This window comes from Neophocaena asiaeorientalis, unplaced genomic scaffold (assembly GCF_003031525.2).
Source record: "Neophocaena asiaeorientalis asiaeorientalis breed wild unplaced genomic scaffold, Neophocaena_asiaeorientalis_V1.1 scaffold548, whole genome shotgun sequence".
NCBI classification, from domain to species: Eukaryota; Metazoa; Chordata; class Mammalia; order Artiodactyla; family Phocoenidae; genus Neophocaena; species Neophocaena asiaeorientalis.
In genome coordinates, this window is record NW_020172009.1 from 265,342 (window position 1) to 285,173 (window position 19,832).

Here is a 19,832-nt window from a genome sequence, read left to right on the forward strand (position 1 = left end):
TCTCCAGGTAAAGGTCCATGGCCATCTCAGTGGGGTAGCCACTAGGGGGTTCTGGCTACAGCTGGCAGCACTGAAGGCAGGTGGTGGGGCTAGAGGAAGGGGTGGGACCATCCCACAGAATCTGTTAACTGCTAGACACCTGGGCCTGCGGGACGGGCCCGTTCCCAGATGGCTCTGGTTGAGGGCCTCCTCAGTCCTCACCTAGCTGAGCAGAGGGCGATGGGATGGCCCGCACCAGGGGCCTTGGCCTCTTCCTGCCTTTAAAGCACTTCCTGCTGCCTCTGGGTTCCCAGGTGATGACACCTGGCTTCATCTCGGCCTCCCTCTCTCGTTCCCCATGGCAGGTCAGGCAGTTTCCTTGGTTTCTTGTTCCCTCTTGTGTCTTTCTTTTCTCCATCTCTGCTTCCCCCTACCCTGGCTCGGGTCCTCATCCCTCCACGTCAGGGGAATAACTGCAAGCCTGTCCGATGGTCTCCCAGCTGCTGGGCTGGTCTCTTCCTCCACGCAGGGCCCCAGAGATGGCTTTCTAAAGGATGTCTCTGATCATACTACTCCCATCCCCAGCACATTCAGGGGCTGGCTAGGGCCCAGAGGGAAAGGGCCACAGTCCAGCCCAGACTCTCCGTGACCTTCCCAAATGTTGTCTTCACGCTGGGTGCGGGGCCCAGGACCTCCACAGGCACACCCCGCTGCCTCCAATCCCCACCTCTGTACCTTTACTCAAGTTGTCCCTGCCTGCAACTCTCTCCCTCCTTCAATATCTTTTACTATTGAGAGCTTCTCTACCCATCTTTTGAGGTGCTTCTCACATGCCCTCTTTCCAGGGAGATTTTTTAGGCCTCTCTGTGGTTAATCTGTGGCCTCTGCACTTGGTACCCCTTCCTACTGCGTGTTTGGTTGAATTTTTCTTATAATCTTTCCCGACTTAGCTCTCTGAAGGTAAGGAGAACAGTTGTAGGGACTCAGTTAATCATCGGAGGCTTTTTTTTTTTTTTTGCGGTACACGGGCCTCTCACTGTTGTGGCCTCTCCCGTTGCGGAGCACAGGCTCTGGACGCGCAGGACCACCGGCCATGGCTCACGGGCCCAGCTGCTCCGCGGCATGTGGGATCTTCCCGGACCGGGGCACGAACCCGCGTCCCCTGCATCGGCAGGCGGACTCTTAACCACTGCGCCACCAGGGAAGCCCATCATCAGAGGCTCTTGAAAGAGAGTCCTGTCTTTCTCTGCTCTGAAATGGAATCCAGCCTATTTATTAATAACAAAGAGGTGATATTTATTGAGTCTTTTCTGTGTCCTGGACAGTGTCCCCAGAGATAGACATGCATTGCCTTAGTTCATCTTCACAACAACCCTGTGAGATAGAAACCTTGGTTGTTCCCATTTTACACATAAGGACATCAAGGCATAGTGAGGCCAAGCAACTTATCTACTTCTCAGTGGTTGGCTGGCATTCAAATCCAGGCTGGTCTGCCTGCCTCCCTCCCTCCATAGATCTAACTAGGCTCAGTGACAGAACTAGAATTTCCCAATTGCCTAACTGCAGCTCTGAAGATTTACCGCTCTGGGTTCTGAAATTTGGACTGCGCAACTTGACGCTTCTCCCTGCTGTTCTCAGCTCTGCCATCAGCAGGAAGAGGGGGATGTGTCACCCGAGAGAGCAGAGCCGGAATCAGGAGACCCGGGTGCTAGTTGCAGGACTAGCCCTTGCTGACAGCGCGGCCACAGTCCGCTTTCTGGGCCTCGATTTCCAAACTTGGGAAACAAGAGGGTTGGTTTGGATGATCTCTAAGACCATTTCCAGCTCAGTCAACCCATGACGTGCTGTCTTCAGGCAATTCGCGTCACCACTTGGACCCTGAGTTTCCTCGTTAGTAGAATGAGGTGCTCACCCCCGCAAAGCAGCAGAGGATAACTGAGGAGGGGAATCACTCCAGTGGGATCACTCTGGTGATGGTGACTCGCGGCTCTCAGCAAAGCCGGGCACAGCAAGTTATCAGGGCGCTGTAAATAGCCAACAGTTCCCACAATGTTCTCCAACAGCAGGAAATGTGATGGCAGCGATTCCCAAAGCGTCGCTCTCTGCTCAGCTTAAAAGGGCAACCTCCTCCCAACCAGCCACTTCCTTCAGACATTTCCTCCTGGTCCCAAAGACCAAGGTGGGCGCATACCAGTCCAGAGCTGCCGAGAAGCGTTTGCCCCGAGAGAAAAGGCACGGCTCAGGGCAGGAGGGGAGCCGACTCTGGGCTGAAGCCCTCTCAGAGGGGAAGACTGAAGAAAGTGGAAGGACGTGCAGGGTGTTGACAGAAGCACTGGACCGGGGCCAGGACTGCACGGTTCCAGTTTTCTGCCGCTGAAAGGCTATGTGACCCTAGGCCTGCTGCTTCCTCTCTGTGAAGTGACAGTTGTCTGTCTGGCTGAGAGGGAGGTGAGAATTTCCGAGGGTCCCTTCCACACTACAGCATCATGACCATCCTCCTGTGCTCCCACTTTGAGACAGCAGCGGTCTGGGCTTCTGCTTTCTCTTTCCTTTTAGTTTTAATTTAGTCCCCACCACTTCTCTCCGTTGAACTTTGGCCACAGAAACAACCTCCAGTGTTGTTTAGTACAGTTTTGGAGAGGGCTGGATGGGAGGGACACTTGAACATAAACTTTTAAGGATTAGGACCACAACGGTCTAAGTTGTTCTATCTTTAGCATCTTGCATACGGCATGGCACATAGGAGGCATTCAGTACGCATAAGGTGCATGAGTGGATGGATGAATGAATGAATGAGGTGCCTTGGATTCAGAACAGTGGTTACTCCCTCCTCTGCCACAGCTCCAAGAAAAAAGAGGGGTTTGCTCTGCAGGTACCTGGGACTTAGTGCAACTGTTGTAGTAGCCTCCCAACTGGCCACCCTCCCTTCATAGTCTTTCCTTAAATTCAGAGGCTTACCTTCCCCGGCCAAGAACCTCCAAAGGCTCCCCCTGGGTTATGAGATAAAATCCTGACTTACAAGGTCCTCTAAGTGGATGCAAACTCCCATTTCTAATCTCATCTACCTCCCCTCAAAACGCTGAGGGTCTCCCTCCTACTGCTGACCTATCCCAGAATGCAACATACCTTAACTGAAAATTCAAGTTAACAAGTGAAAACTGCATGTTGAGGGATTAGTGTGGTGTCCGGTACACGGCCAGTGCTCCGTTTGAGCTATCCTTTCTGCTTTCCAGAAATTCTAGAAATTCCTGGTTTCTCCACTTGTGTATTCCCCTCAGCCTCATGAGGTCTTCCCATGGCCTCAGATTCCATCACTCTTTCCTTTCCATCCCCAGCCTATTTTTCCCTCGGAGGTTTTTTTTTTTTTGGCTGCGCTGTGTGGCATGAGGGGAATGTTTCCCAACTAGGGATCAAAACCCGTGCCCCCTGCATTGGGAGCACGGAGTCTTAACCATGGGAGCAGCAAAGTCCCCCCTCGGTGCGTATTTTTTTTTTGTGGGATCTTCCCGGACCGGGGCACGAACCCGTGTCTCCTGCATCGGCAGGCGGACTCTCAACCACTGCGCCACGAGGGAAGCCCCCCACTCGGTGCATACTTTTAAGGCGCTTCCATATTTGTCTTCTGATGCCTCTGTGATGCACGGCTGACGACTTTTTGAAAACAAAGCTCAAGGAAACGTCTTGGGAGCCACCTCCCGGCTTCTACAACGGGGCCTGGCTCAGGGCAGGTAGTGCTGGCAGCTGACTCTGAGCCAGATGGCCCCAAACTTCTACGAATCATTTCATTTACCCCACAAAGGCTGTGCCATAGGTAGGACTGGGACCTGTCTTACAAACGAGGAAACTGAGGGTCACAGAGATAACATGATCACAGCCAGTTAGTGGCAAAGGTCTGACTCCACAGCTCTGGACCACTGTGTTAATTTATCTTCAGTAACAGTTCAATTAAGTTGGGCAAAGAGTCAAACAAGCTCTCGGCTGACCCTCATGGGGGTTTGGGCTCACAGCGTGGTAGAGGGAAGGAAGTGGGGAAGACGCAAGGTAAACTGCCTGACTTTCAGACTCATTACGTCAGAGATGAAGAAAGGGCTCTTCGAGACTGTTAGGTCCACCCCCTCACTGTACAAATGGAGTCACTGAGGCCCAGTGAGGGCAGGGGCTGGTCCAAGGTCACACAAGACCAGACTCGGGACTTCCCTGGAGGTCTAGTGGTTAAGACTGCACTTCCATTGCCAGGGGGCATGGGTTTGAGCCCTCGTCGGGGAACTAAGATCCCGCATGCCACACACAAAGCAGCCAAAAAATAAATAAATAAATAAGAAAAAAAGAAAAGAAAAGAAAATAGACCAGACGCAGCACATTTCCCAACGTCCCCACGCCATTCCCTGCTCAGCAGCTACAACAAACACACGCTGAACTGCAGGAGAGGGCAGGTCAGCCGGGCCGGGGAGCAGAGCCCTCCAGCCAGTAGGCACCCACATGCCATGGTCACTGGATAACTTTAAATCCGTGGTCGCTAGATAACTTTAGATCTGAGTCCCAGAGCAGAAGCAGAGCTGGGGGAAGGGAGATGGAGAAAGTGCAGCTGACCTCCCGTTGATCACTGATCTTCACAAACTGGAAGCTTTCCACAGGCCTCCCCAGATCACGATCACATCTGGTGCCCCTGAAGAGTTCAAAAGAGGAAGTCTGGGCTCGGATGTCATGGATGAAGCGTGCACAGAGAAACATCCTGGTAGCAGAGGGAGGAGAGCGGACGCGAGACCCAGACCCGGCTGCGCCAGCCTTCCCAGGCTGACCTGAGCTCAGACCCTCATTTGGGATTCCCAGGAAGGGATGGGAAGATAGAAAGTCACTCCTGGGCAGGTTAACACCTCAGCTCTAATGGCAACAATCTGGGCTTGCAGGTTCTAGATCAAAACCACAGATCCCTCTTGGAAATGTATTTATGTGTCTGTATGTCTCTTTTTATTTAAAGAGAGAAGAAATGGAAAGGGAATGATTTGGAGGCACATCCTAGAATGTCAATGTTAGAAAGCCAAGATCTTTTCGTTGAACTCTCTCATTTTGTAGCCAAGAACAAGGAGACTCAGGGAGGGAAAGAGACTGGTGCAAGGTCATAAAGCAAGTGTGTGGCAGATACAAATCTGAACACAGGTATTTGGACTCCTGGTTCAGCGGTCTAGCACAATAACCGGGACAGGGGTGGTGGTGAAACGGTGGGAGGACTGTCAGTTGGCCCGAAGATATTTCTTCCTCCCGCACCGCCCCCAGAACTGGCACCTGCCACCACACCCCACCGTGCAAAGCACACACATCACTCGCTTCACGTTCAGAGCCTCAGAATGTTTTTGGCTTCGACAAAGCCCAAACCAGGGCAGGGACTGTGACAAGGGACGGAAGCTGGGAAGGCAGGAGGAGGAAGATGGGGAGAGGAGGTGGACGGGATCAATGGCTACGGTTCTTCAGCCACTCAGACGTGAGTAGGAGTGACCATGCCGCGCCCTTACTGGCTAGTGGGAGTGGGAGGTTTTCCTAAACCCCAGTTGAAGACAAGAGCCCACCCTGGCCCCTCCCCCCACCCCTGTCCCTTCTTTAGTCTCTGAAGCTGGAGCATCAGGCTGGGTCGTGGCGGGGGGATGACCACTTCTTAGCAGAGGTGCCCGCCAACGCTGGCGGTCCTAATCCTTGCCTCCACAGACAGCCAGCAAGGCCTTCAGGAAGTGACCGGAGGTGTCGCCCTGGCAGGGACAGAGGGAGAGCAGAGTGAGTGAAACAATCTTGATGACCTCAAGGCCCCCTCCTCCCAGCCGCTGGCAGCCTGGATGTCTCCCTAGTACGTAAATGTGACCATGTCCCTTCCGTGGCTCCCCATCATCCTCAGGAAAATGTCCAAGCTCTAGGCCTGGCTTCAAGGGCTTGCGTGGTCTGACCCTCACGAAGCTCTGTGGCTTCACCTCCCCCCTTCCTTCCAGGAGCATCTTGGTCATCTTACTACCTACATACCTACCATTGCTCCACCCAGCACGCCCTCCACGCTGCCCCCAAATCCTGTCTGCCATCAGATGCCCCCTCCTCTGTGAAGTGTTCCTGCCTCTATTCTTGTCTCCTCCCATGGCTGCCTTGCACCCTGCTAACCCTCCCCCCACGGCCATTAACACAAGTGTTACGGCAGTGGTCCCCAAACTTTTTGGCACCGGGGACGGTTTCGTGGAAGACAATTTTCCCACGAACCATGGTGGGGGGCGAGGGGAGGGGGATGGTTCAGCGGGAATGCGAGCGATGGGGAGCGACAGGTGAAGCTTCACTTGCTCACCCGCCACTCACCTCCTGCTGTGCGGCCTGGATCCTAAGAGCCCGCGGACCAGTACCGATCCGCGGCCCAGGATTGGGGACCCCTGTGTTACGGGATTCCTTATTTGAACAAACATTATCGAGCACTTACTGGGTAACAGGCCCTTGCAAGAATTTATGTGACCATCATTGGATTTATGTTGTGTTGTCTGGCATACGACAGGGCTATGGGGGGGAGGGAACAGATTTTCTCCCTCTTTTTAGAGGGCTCCTGTCATTTTTATATTTTTTGTTTCTGTAATTTTTGATATATGATTAAAAATAATATATCAGGACTTCCCTAGTGGCGCAGTGGTTAAGAATCCGCCTGCCACTGCATGGGACACGGGTTTGAGCCCTGGTCCGGGAAGATCCCGCATGCCGCGGAGCAACTAAGCCCGTGGCCACAACGACTGAGTCTGCCCTCTAGAGCCTGCGAGTCACAACGACTGAGCCCACGTGCCACAACTACTGAAGCTTGCGTGCCTGGAGCCCGTGCTCCACAACAAGAGAAGCCACCGCACCACAACGAAGAGCAGCCCCCGTTTGCCACAACTAGAGAAAGCCCAAGGGCAGCAACAAAGACCCAACACAGCCAAAAGTAAGTAAGTAAATAAATAAATAAATAGTGTTATGTATTAAAAAAAAGAGAAGAACTTTCCTCTTAAAAAAAAATCAGTTGTAAACAATTCAAATCAAAGGATTATACAATAAAAGTCTCCCTCCTACCCCAACCCCTAACTTCCTAAATCAAGAGGTAGCCACTGTTGTATTTACTTGTGTGATTTTCTAGCAATGCTTTTCCATATGCATATACAAATATGTATATATGTATAACGTCCCTTTTCTACAGAGCATTCATACTATTCTGGGCCATAATTTTTGACTTAGAGAAGATCCCAAATCAGCACATAGAGCCTCCTCATGCTTTTTCACGGCTGTACTGTACTCTGTCGTATGGATGCGCTGTAATTTATTTAACCGGTTCTGTATGAAGGGCTTCCAGTCTTTTGCTACTATAAAAGAACGCTGGCATAAATATTCCCAGACGTGTCTTTGAGAACACGTGTGGCTACGTCCGTAGGATAAACTCCTACAAGTAGAATTATCAAGTCCAAAGTATATGCATTTAAAATTTTGAAACTGCCAAACTACCCTTTAAAGATGTGCTACCAATTTACATCACAAGGAGACATCAGCTCATACCTGTCAGAATGGCTATTATCAAAAAGACAACAAATAACAAGTGGTGAGGATGTGGGGAAAAGGGAACCCTCTTGCACTGTTGGTGGGAATGTAAATTGGTGCAGCCACTATGGAGAACAGTATGGAGGTTCCTCAAAAAATTAAAAATAGAACAAACGCCGGAGGTGAGCTGAGCCGGGGCCAAGCCGAGGCCAGGCAGTCCCGCCTCAGACACCACCCAGCCGCCCATCACGGGTGCAATGCACGGAGCGAGAGCAGCGGCGGCGGTCGCAGGGCGGAGCCCCGCGGAGCTGCCTGGACGCGGATGCCGCTGTGATCGCCCGTCCCGGCCCCGCCGAGCAAGAGCTGTTCCCGGACAAGATATGAGAAATGAGTGGTGGAAGTCGAAGAATAAAGTTGTTGGGAATCCTGATGATGGTAAATGTCTTCATTTATTTGATTGTGGAAGTCTCCAAAAGCAGTAGCCAAGAAAAAAATGGAAGAGGGGAAGTAATAATACCCAAAGAAAAGCTCTGGAAGATATCTGACCCTCCCAAAGGCATATTGGAACAGGGAACAAGAGAAGCTGAACAGGAGGTACAATCCCATTTTGAACATGTTAGCCAACCAGACAGGGGAAGCATAAGGATTTTCCAACATAAGCCATCTGAATTATGGTGAACCTGACCTGAGGGTCACATCAGTAGTTTCAGGTTTCGACAGTTTGCCAGACAGATTTAAAGACTTTCTGTTGTATTTGAGATGTTGAAATTATTCACTGCTTATAGATCAACCAGGTAAGTGTGCAAAGCAGCCCTTCTTATTGCTGGCGATTAAGTCCCTTACTTCACATTTCGATAGAAGGCAAGTGATTTGGGAATCTTGGGGCAAAGAAACCAATGTGGGGAACCAAACAGTGGTGCGAGTCTTCTTACTGGGCCAGACCCCCGCAGGGGACAACCATCCTGACCTTTCAGATGAGCTGAAATTTGAGAGTGAGAAGCACCAAGACATTCTTATGTGGAACTACAGAGACACCCTCTCCAATTTATCTCTGAAAGAAGTACTCCTTCTCAGGTGGGTGAGCACTTCCTGCCCAAATGCTGAGTTCAAGGGCGATGATGACGTTTTTGTGAACACCCGTCACATCCTGAATCACTTGAATAGCTTATCCAAGAACAAAGCCAAAGATTTGTTTATAGGTGATGTGATTCCCAGTGCTGGACCTCGTCAGGATAAGAAACTGAAGTACTACGTCCCGGAAGTTCTTTACACTGGCGTCTACCCGCCTTATGCAGGGGGAGGTGGATTCCTCTACTCCAGCCACCTGGCTCTGAGGCTAATGTAACTGGCCAGGTCCTTCTCTACCCCATCGATGCTGTTTATACTGGAATGTGCCTTCAGAAACTTGGCCTCATTCCAGAGAAACACAAAGGCTTCAGGACGTTTGATATAGAAGAGAAAAACAGGAATAACATTTGTTCCTATGTAGGTTTGATGTTGGTACATAGTAGAAAACCTCAAGAGATGATTGATATTTGGTCTCGGTTGCAAAATGCTTATTTAAGTTGCTAAATTACGTACAAACTAAATTTTGCATAGAAACATGTATCTCGAATAGTTCCCATGTTATGTTCTCTCACATTAGAGGTAATTTCTATGTAATACCATCAAAATTGCCTTTATGAGTAGTATCCATATGAGGGTCTCTAAACCTTTCAGTGTAGTACTTTCTGAAGAGGGAAAGCAGAAGATCCTAGTTTTTTTGTAGGATATGACAGGACGAATGGTTCTGACCCTTCCTGCTGGCTAGTGGTCATTGTTTTCTAACTTGTCCCCCTTGTCATCTGAAATCATGTTTCTGGAATTTGATTGTGTTATCTTTGTTTTATTTTTGTTTTGCTCTCATACGATGATAACCCTATTTCCCATTATAATGAGTGACCTATCTGCGATTTAGGTATTCATAAACCTATTGGCTACAAAGACACTGTTATATATGACTCAGTGCTTTCTGTGAAATGGAATAACATTTTCATGAAATTTGGATGAATTTTTAAAAATTGTCTAGAAAAATTTGACTTCTTTCAAAATTTCCTGCCGCTACAACATTTCCTTGTGTTAATCTAATCAATCAATTTTGCAAAATGGGAATCACTGTGTGACATCCATCCAGTTTATCTTGTTACGGTCTTATGGTCATAATAAGGAGGAGGCTTAACTATCTTGTATTTGGTTTGCTGGGTGGTGCTGTGATAGTTCTCTCTTTTTCAGTATTTGAAAATAATAAGTATGATTCCATAATCTTCAAACTGAAGGTTGAATTGACCCTGGCAACCATATTGTGTTTATGATTTTTCATTGTGAACCAGGAAAGCATATGTAACTTTTGAACTTTAAGTGAAAAGACTGAAGTGGCAGACCTTTTTATCAGTGGTTTGTCAGTTTAAAACTGCAGAATTCTGTTCTTGCCACATGGTTATGTGTTGCTTATACAAAATTATTATCCTGAGTAGTGACTGCTTTCCTGTCTCAGTGTAGAAGTGCCTGTGTTTTTATTTATTGTTTAGATCAAATACCAAAACATTTTCTTAAATATATTTTGTGTAATATTTTATTTGTATACAGTGTTGTTGATTAATTATTTAACTAGAGCATGGTATTTTAAGTAGTAAGTATAACATATGTTAGATAAAGTTAACTGTCATTTTTGAATTAAAAAAAGATTTTTTTGGGGGGGGATATGAACTAGAATTCTGCCAAACTGTTGCTTATATATACTGTCTTGTAACATGCTTTCTTGAGATATTTTTGTGTTATAGATATGAAGATTCTTACCAGATGTGATACTGGGGACTGTAAGAAGATAGAAATAAAGTCACCATATTTTTAATTGTCATGTGAAGAAAAAAATTAAAAATAGAACTACCATATGACTCAGCAATTTCAATCCTGGGTATTTATCCAAAGAAAACAAAAATATTAATTAGAAAAGATATACGCGTTCCTATGTTCAGAGCAGCATTATTTACAATAGCTAAGATATGGAAGCAACCCAAGTGCCCATCAATTGATGAATGGATAAAGAAGATGTGGTATATACATACAATGGAATATTACTCAGCCATAAAAAAATTGAAATGTTTGCCATATGTTCACTTAGAACATATGCTAAGTGAAATAAGTAAGAAAGAGAAAGAGAAATACTGTATGGTTTCACTTATACTCGGAATCTAACAAACAAAATAAATGAACAAACATAAGAAAAAAAGAAACAGAGTCATAGATACAGAGAGCAAATAGGTGGTTGCCAGAGGAGAGCTGGTAGGGGGAGGAAAGAAAAAGGTGAGGGAGATTAGAGGCACAAGCTTCCAGTTGCAAAATAAATGGGTCATGGGTATGAAATGTACAGCGTGGGGAGTACCATCAATAACTACTATCTTTGTACGGTGACACGTTGTAACTAGACTTACGGTGATCATTCTGAAATGCATAGAAAAAAATCACTATGTTGTATAACAGGAACTAACCTAGTGCTGTAGGTCAATTATACTTCAAAAACAAACAAACATACAAACAAACTCATAGAAACAGAGATCAGATTTGCGTTTACCAGAGGTAGGGGGTGGGGGAGGGGCAACTGGATGAAGGCTGTCAAAAGGCACAAACTATAAGACAGATAAGTATTAGGAATGTAATGTACAACATAATAAATATAATTAACACCGCTGTATGTTATATATAAAAGTTAAGAGAGTAAATCCTAAGAGCTCTCATCACACACACACAAAAATGCACTATTTCTTTAATTTTGCATCTATACAAGATGGATGTTCACTGAAGTTATCGTGATAAGCGCTCCACGATGTATCTAAGTCAAGTCACCATGCTGTACACCTTAAACTTACATAATGCTATATGTCAATTATATCTCAATAAAACTGGAAGAAAAAATAATGAAGATGTGCTACCAAGTTACATTTACACCAAGTCTGTATGAGACTGCCTGTGAGCTTCCTCATGGTCTTGTCAACCAAGTATAGCATCAAACTTTAAGAAGAAATGGGCTTCATAAATGAAAAAAGTCAGATACAAAAAAATCACATATTACATGATTCCACTTACATGAGATAATCAGAAAAGGCAAATCCATAGAGACAGAAAGTCACTTGTAGGTTGCCTAGGGCTGGGGGTGGATATAGGTAAACAGGTACAAGGGACATCAGTGGGGTGATGAAAATGTTCTAACACTGGATTGTGGTGAAGGCTGTACAACTCATTAACTTTACTAAAAATTACTGATGCCCTTAAACGAGTAAATATCATAAAATTTATGATACTTAAATTACACTTCAATAAAATTGCTTTTAAAAAGCCAAAAAAAAAAAGGCTCTTTTTTTTTTTTTTGGCGGTACGTGGGCCTCTCTCACCGTTGTGGCCTCTCCCATTGCGGAGCACAGGCTCTGGACACGCAGGCTCCGCGGCCATGGCTCACGGGCCCAGCCGCTCCGCGGCATGTGGGATCTTCCCAGACCGGGGCACGAACCCGTGTCCCCTGCATCGGCAGGCGGATTCTCAACCACCGCGCCACCAGGGAAGCCCCAAGACTCTTGTTTTATTTGGAAATCTTTATAAGCCTTTGATCCATCCATCTGAAATCTATTTTGGTATAAAGAGTGAGGCAGGTCTCCTCTCATTTAGCAATGTCTTGGCTGTTCTAAGAGGTAACATTCTGGGAATAAAAAGGACTTCTAATCTATGTTCAAGCATCTGACACTCACTGCTCCCCCACTGACCTCTCACCCCGCCCCTCACCTCAATGGCTTGGTGGAGAGACTTGTCATATTTCTCAATGAACTCCCACCGGATGTTGAGCAGGTCGATCTCACTCCGGGAGACCATGATCCTGGTGAGGGTCTTCTCCTCTGTGCCAGCACCCTGGTGGAGCCAGGTGACAGGGAGAAACACAGGGCAGGAGGAGAAACGGGGTTAGGTCAGGCAGGAACTCATGGGTGTCCCTCTGCCTCTCTCCCTTTTCCCTCCAAAACCAGGATGGGACATCCTGCCCCTCTCTTCCACAAACAGTCCTGACTCAAACTCCCCTGTGCCAGGACTGGCCAGACAGAGGCAAGAACAGCCTGTATGAGTTGAAGAGTGTGCCCCCCAAATTCATGTCCACCTAGAACCTTACAAGGTGATCTAATATGGATATAGGGTCTTAGCACATGTAATTAGTTGAGGATATGCTGCATTTGGGTGAGCCCTAGATCCAATGACTGGTGTCCTTACAGGAAGAGGACACATGGACATACACACAGATAAAGATAGAGGCTGGAGGGACTCATGCTTAAGTCAGGAAACACCAGGATTCCAGACGCCCACCCGAAGCTAGGAGAAAGGCATGGGAGAGTTTCCCCCTCAGGGCCTCCAAAAGGGACCAGTCCTACCAACACCTTCATTTTGGACTTCTGGCCTCCAGAATCGTGAAAGAATACATTTCTGTTGTCACTTAATTTGGGACAGCAGCCCTGGGAAACTAATACAGGGCCCAAGGAGCAGACACAGGACACAGAATACATGGGCAGCCAAGGCCCACCTCTGCTCCCCAAGGAGCTCTGAACACCAGCTGAGGAATCAGAGCCGGCACATGGCGGGGGCTCAAGAGATGGCTGTCATGTTTGTGTACAGCAGGCTGACAGGGCTCTCAGGCTCACTCCCACCAGACTGCCTGCGCAGGCTGTCAGCAGCTGAGACTCCACTTGCTGGGCTGAGAGGGTGGCCAGAGTGGCTTGGGTTTTCAGGAAGCCAGGGCTAGTCCCAGAGCTGAGCACTTGCTTCCTTTCGTGATCATTGGTCATAGGAGACACTGTGTCATCTGCTAGAATGTGAGCTCCAAGGGGCAGAGACTGTCCTTTTCAGCCCTGAGTCCCCAGAATAAGTTTCTCAACCTTGGCGCCTGGGACCAGATCATTCTTCGTTGAGGGGATCTGTCCTGTACGTTGTAGGATGTTTAGCAGCGCCCCTGCTCTCTACCCACCAGATGCAAAAAGCAACACTCCCCAAGTTGTGACAACCAAAATGAGTCTGAACATTGTCACATGTTTCCCAGGGGGCAACGTAAACCCTGGTTGAGAACTACTCTCCTAGAACCAGGCACGAGGCAGAGGCTGATACATATCAAATGGGTGGAAACAAACACAATTCCTGATCCAGGGGATGGCGCACATCTGTGTTCGTGGGGGCAGAAGTGCTCGAAGGGAAACGAACAGACAAGTAAGTCTTCTTACCTTCATAGATTTGTAAAGCTTGTCGGCAAAGAAGAGAGGCTTATTCTTGACACTTTGAACTGGTAGGAAGAGGAAAGAGATGCAGGGAACTTGGTCAGAGGAGATGTGCCCAGACCATGGGCTGCTACTGCTGCTAGAGAAGGAGCATCTCCTCTATCCGCAACCTGGGCCCAGGATCATTGCCAACGCCAGGGTCATATCCAGGGCCTGACACTTTCACTCCCGCTTCCTGACGCTGCCTCCTCTGTCTCATCCCTAGACCTGGCTCTCACTGGGTTGCAATTCGCTTCCTGCTAAGGTGCTTGCAGCTAACTAAGGCTAGTAGAGGACTCAAAGGGAAGAAACCACTCGTGAGCCCAAGGTACAGGGCCTCAAACTTGTAAGGGCATCAGAATCAAAGAAGAACTTGTTTAAAACTCAGGTTTGGGGCTCTACCCTAGAGACCCAGATTCAAGAAATATTTCAAGCAGAAGTTCTCAAAGTATAGCTCCTGCAAGGCATCCGCATCACCTGGGAGCTTGGTAGATACGCACATTCTCAGGCCCCACCCGAGATGTGCTGAATCTGCAGCTCGGAAGGTGGGTGGCCAACTCATCCCACTTCTCCTGGGACATTGCTGGTTTTAGCACAAACCCAGATGGTTGGTCATTCCATTCTGGTGCAGCCTAATATTCGAGAACTACTGATTGAAATATGCCAAAGAATGTCTGTCAGTATAGCTTAGGGCACGGTGCCAACCCCTAGGGCTGAGTGTTGCCCACTCTTGCCCCATTGGCAGCCCCCATCCCTACCCCAGATACTGCCTGCCTAACAAGCTCGCACACTTTCGCAAGGCCTGGGAGTCTCTAGTCCTCAGCAGCTGCTGGATTTCAAGGCTCCAGAGCTCACGCGGGCGGGAGGGTGTCTCAGATAGCTTAAGGAGGAGGAATCAGACGCCGGGACCAGGAAGCCAGAATGACTCTGGATATAAAAGTATCTCTATCAGGAAGGCAGGGGGCGAGAGACTGGAGCTGTGCATCCCAAGGGCACAGTCATGCAGGAGACAGGCCTGTACCCTCCCCTGCAGCAGGCTCGGGAACCGTGGGAAAGATCACATTACATACCGACCTTCCCAGGTCCTTATGTAGCTCCCTACCACCTCCCAGACAAACCCTAAGCTCCTTGGCCTGAAAATCAAAGCTCCTGCCTGCCTCTGCTCTCTCATTGCCTCTGTTGCCCATTCTCTGAACATTCTGTGAATCCCTTTGTGCCTCTGTCCTCCTGGTAAGGAGAAGTCTGCTGTCTGCCTTCCACTACTTTACCTCCCGAATCCACACCCCCAGTCCCATCACCTCCCCCAAGGAGCCTGCCCTGACTCGGAGCCTGGGGCTCAGTCAGTGTGGTTAAGGAGCAGACTGGGCAGGAACTTCCATCCTCTGCAAACGTACCCGAAAACCTTCCCCAGAACCTGAAGCCCGCCACCTGCCTCAGAGGACCCCGGGGCCTGCCGTGGGATGGAATGAGGTGGAGTGGTGTGTCGGTATGCACACTCGTGCACACGCGCATACACATGGTCTAGGTGGGAGGAGAGAGGACAGAGGGAGAAACACGAGGAAAGCGAGGTCTAGACGTGTCTCCATAGAACAATTACTCTGGTGATTAATCCTAGCGTGAGCTTTGGGCTCGGGCGGCCTCTGGTGTGAGTCCTGCCTCCACCAGTGACACAACCTTTCTGAACCTCAGTGTCTCACTTTGTAAAATAAGCAGATAAAAGCACCTCGTAAGGCTTCAACCAAAGCTGTGTGCAACTGGCTTCACACAGTGCCTGGCAGGAAATAATAATAGAAGCTAACACTCAGCCAGTGCATTCTATGTGCCGGGGGCAATGCTTTTAAGTGTTGTATAATTAACTCACTTAAATCTGTGTACTATGATCACATCCACTTTACAGAGGAGGAAAACTGAGGCACGGGGTTTCTGTGACTTGCCAACGGATGTAACTGTACAGATAGTAAGTGGCACTGCTGGGACTCTACCTGGATTCACTATGCTATTCTGCCTCCTAGGTATTGTTCCCAGGTGGTAAAGACCCACTGAAAGTTAAATGATAACATCACAACAATAACACCTCTGTTCCATCTGTTCTCAAACACCTTTTCCTCGAATTTGAAGTCCCTGAAATCAAGATGCATCCTGTAATTGACGGCAATTATGTAAAAACCTTCCACTGACCCCTCCAGGTAAGATGAGAAAAAAAATGTGTATCAATACAATGCATTCTGTGGCCATAAATAAGATGCTGCTAATCACTAATACTAATACAGGCACGTTTGACTTTTGCTCATATCTACTCATCCGTTTATACACATGGAGAAATCGAGATCCAAAAGGGGAAAGACTTCTTCAAAGGCAAGAGCTCAAATTACACAATAAGAGAGTAACCAAAGAGATCCAGGTGCTGGGAGGAGGGAAAGGTAAGTGTGTGTGTGTCCCAAGTCCTGCAGGACACTGCACCCAGCCTGGCCATCACCCTCCCGGCCACCTCCCCAGAGAGCACTGTTTCCTCATCCTGCCCTGCAACCCAGAACAAGTTCTTGTGTTATCCTGCCAATCACACATAGGCAGAGCCCAAGAAGTGGCAGTGCTTCTCTTCCGGTACGAGTAGCTTAGGAAACTATAGAGGCCACACCCATCCAGTGAATCTGGCCATGTTCCCTGTGCCCCCCAGTCCCTTCCCTTTGGTCCCCACCAGTTACCGATGGCCACAAACACATCTCTGACATCCCCGGACATCCGCTTCTTGATGGTGTGCTCCACGTCATAGTTGGTCATCTTGACGAACTCCTGGAAGACTGGCCCCAAGAGAAGCCCCGGAGGTGGGAGGTGAGCTTTGACTCAGAGGAAGGGGGGAAGATCACCCCTCCCCAACCCACCCAGCAGCAGCAGGTATGGCTGCAGCCCAGACCTAAATGCATTGGTCAGGACTGCTGTGGAAGGGATGTTCTGACCTCAGGGCTGCCTTGAGCTCAGAGCCAAATCTCTATCAAGTCAGACAGTGCCCCAGAGCTTTGGACAAGTTCCAGGAACCCAGGCATGGGTAGCAGAAGGAGCATACGTCCTATTCACAGCTCTGCCACAAGCTCATCAAGTTGACCTGGGGCGAACCCCTCCCCCTTTCTGGGCCTCCCCTTCCTCCTGGATAGAGGTTTGTTTTGTTTGTTTGTTTGTTCGCTGTGCTGAGGCATGCGGGATCTCAGTTCCCTGACCAGGGGTCGAACCCGTGTCCCCTGCAGTGGAAGCGTGGAGTCTTTACCACTGGACCACCAGGGAAGTCGGGATAGAGACTCATGTAAGCAATCACAATGGTAACACTAAGGAAGCTACCAGGTGCTAAGTGCTTTTTGTGTATTTATTTTTTGTACCCCCACAACAGTCATGTGAGGTAGAATTAAAATCCTTAATTTATAGGTAAGGGAAGTAAGGCACAGATATTCAGTAACTTGCCCAGGGTCACACAACTGATAAGTGGGAGACCTGAATGAAGGCATTCCAGCTCCCAAGTCCGTTCTTTTAGTCACCGTGCTAAAGCACTTTCACTGGCAAGTGCCAGGCATGTGCGTGTCAAAACGTCCATGTCTTAGTGGTAAGGGCACTTCATCATCACCTAATGTCAGGGCCACCACATACGGGTGTGCCCTGTGCACGTGGCAGCCTGGTGTGTGTACATGGTCCTTGTGTCATTATCACCCCTCACCGCCTTGCTCCTGGCAGACGTTACCAAAGAATCATGACACAGAACCTTCGAATCCTCAACGCAGCATTCTAGGAAGCCACTACCAATCCACTGGAGTTGGCCTTGGAGGGAAAAGCCACCTGCCATCTCTTATCCCAGGCATCCCACATGCTTCCCAAAGGAGGTGAAGAGAGCTGGCCCGAGGCTGAATGATGCCGTTAGCAGCAGAGCCAGGACTAGACCTGGCTCCCGGTCCCCACTGGCCACCACACTCCCTTGCTGGGGTAAGGAGTGGGTGCGTGGGCAACTGGCTCCTATTGTCAAGACTAGGGGGTCTTCCTGCTGACTTGGGAGGGGGAGGGAGTCAGGCCTCACCTCTCCGGAGGTGCTGATAGCTACGCGTGCAGAGGATCATCATGAAACGTGTCTCCAGGGAAGATCTGTCTCCACTGGGCGTGTCTGCTATTTCCTGCAGAGCCCGGGTCGGGGAGAGAATTTGAGAGGGAAGACACGAGAAAGCCTCGTTTGTTATTCACTTTCACGTCTGCCTGGGCCGAGGGCAGTTAGAAGCTGGGCTAACTCAGCCACCCAAGGAGGCTGACGTTGGCCCCTTCCTTCTTCCTCGGACTCCACATCCCCGCTCCAGTTCCCAGAGACCCCGTGGACTCACCCAGAGGAGCTGAGCACAGAGCACTTCCACCCTGGCCTCAGGGTCACGGGACTGGGCCCAGGGGAGGGGCAAACAGGCACTGGGCATGGAGACTCAGAGTTCTCCTTCCATCTTTAAACCCCTCTGAAAGCCCCTCTGGGGAAGTGTGTCTGTGCACGTGTGCAAGGAAAAATGGCCTAGCCAGTGTTTCCCCAAGTGGGGTAAACAGGCAAACATATTTTTACACATCACATATGTAGGCTTCCACAGTGATCTTCTAGCCAGCTATCAGTTCTATTTACATCGATATGAAATTTCCTTTAAAATAACTCATTTTGGGTTAAAATAAAAAGAGTCCATTTAAAGAAAATTATTCACATCTGGTGGTATGTAGCACAAATCAGGCAGATGGTGAGTGGTGAAGTTTTGGGAAACGCTCGCCTGGCCCATATGTCACCCACCGGGGTTCTGTGGAGGCCCTTAAGGGAAGAGAGAGAACCTGGGGGGCACGGCCCCAAATCACTGCCTGACTCTGCCCCTCAGCTCCGCCCAGAGGCACAGCCAGACTCAGACCTTTAAAATCCACGTGAAGAACCGGGCACTCACCAAGATCTCAGCAGCCACCTGAGAGCAAGGAGGAGACAGGAGAGAGAGGGGGGAAGGCAAGAGTCAGAGGAGGCCCGGAGAGGGGACCCTGGGGTGCAGGTGAGGGAGCCTGGCTCAGGGTGGCAGAGGTCCCACAGTTGGGGGCAGGGAAGGGGCTGGGAGGAGGCACCTTCCCCTGACCTTTGGGCTGGAGCTCAAAATGAGGACAGGTCTGGGAATTCACGATGAAAAGTGTTTACTGGAGGGGTAAGAGGAGGGCACAGGACAGGACACTCTACCCCTCACTCCTGGCAACCTAGGGCGACTCCTCAGAGCCACCGAGAAGTTTGACGTGAGACGTGCCCTGTTTCCTACAACTTTTACCACACTCGGAGTTGAAGGGTCCTTGGGAGACCTGTCATTTACCCCCTCGTGTTACAGACAGGAGACAGGAAAGCTGAGGCCTGGAGGGGACGTGCAGCCGATCAGGTGGGAAGATGCCAGCTGTTCACGTCATCTTACAAGGGTGAATTTTCATCATCACGTTATGCTGAACACAGAATTCTGAGGTTAGGACACTACTTTGTTAGGCAAATAGCTGTGACTCGCAGGGCCTGGGAACAGAATATAGCCAGTCCTGTGGTACCCCAGACTGAGTTCTGCCTTTTCTTTTTTTCCCGAAACTCTGCCAACTACTTTATTCTATTGGGCAGACTGAAATCATCCTCTTTATAAACATCTCAATAGACTTAGGCTTTAGAAACCTTTGCATTAAATAAGTTTGTAATGTCTATCAAAATTCAAAATGCACACACCGCTTGATCAAGCGACCACACGTTGCTAGGAATTTCTCTTACAGATAAACCAGCAGAAGTCTTTGGAGATATTGTTCACTGTAATAGAGAAAAACTGGAAACCATCACTAGATCACTTGTTAAACAGGCAATGGTTCATTTAGTAATGGAAATCCACGCAGCGAGTAAAAAGAATCAGACTGGTCTACAGGGCTGATAAGGAGAGAGTTTCCATCTAAATTAAGCAGAAAAGTAAAATACAGCATGCTGTGTATAAGTGTTCCTTTTACCTAGATGAGAAAAGATAA

The 19,832-nt window shown here is 48.9% G+C and overlaps 1 protein-coding gene and 1 pseudogene across 3 annotated transcripts in view; one reads left to right on the forward strand and one right to left on the reverse strand.

Annotated features, from left to right (window-relative positions):
* Positions 1-5,304: 5,304 nt before the first annotated feature.
* Positions 5,305-19,832, reverse strand: part of ANXA6 (annexin A6) — a 52,715-nt gene continuing 38,187 nt past the window's right edge. For 2 of the 3 annotated variants that reach the window (XM_024750096.1, XM_024750104.1), the window contains exons 21-26: positions 18,752-18,769; positions 17,872-17,965; positions 16,520-16,615; positions 13,785-13,843; positions 12,313-12,435; positions 5,305-5,720 (exon numbers count right to left, since the gene is read on the reverse strand). In XM_024750096.1, the coding sequence (XP_024605864.1) occupies positions 5,661-5,720; positions 12,313-12,435; positions 13,785-13,843; positions 16,520-16,615; positions 17,872-17,965; positions 18,752-18,769 (450 nt within the window). In that variant the 3' untranslated portion in view covers positions 5,305-5,660. The remainder of the gene's footprint in view (positions 5,721-12,312; positions 12,436-13,784; positions 13,844-16,519; positions 16,616-17,871; positions 17,966-18,751; positions 18,770-19,832) is intronic. The other variant, XM_024750114.1, reaches the window with a different exon arrangement.
* LOC112402966 (N-acetyllactosaminide beta-1,3-N-acetylglucosaminyltransferase 2-like) lies at positions 6,886-10,506 on the forward strand (annotated as a pseudogene).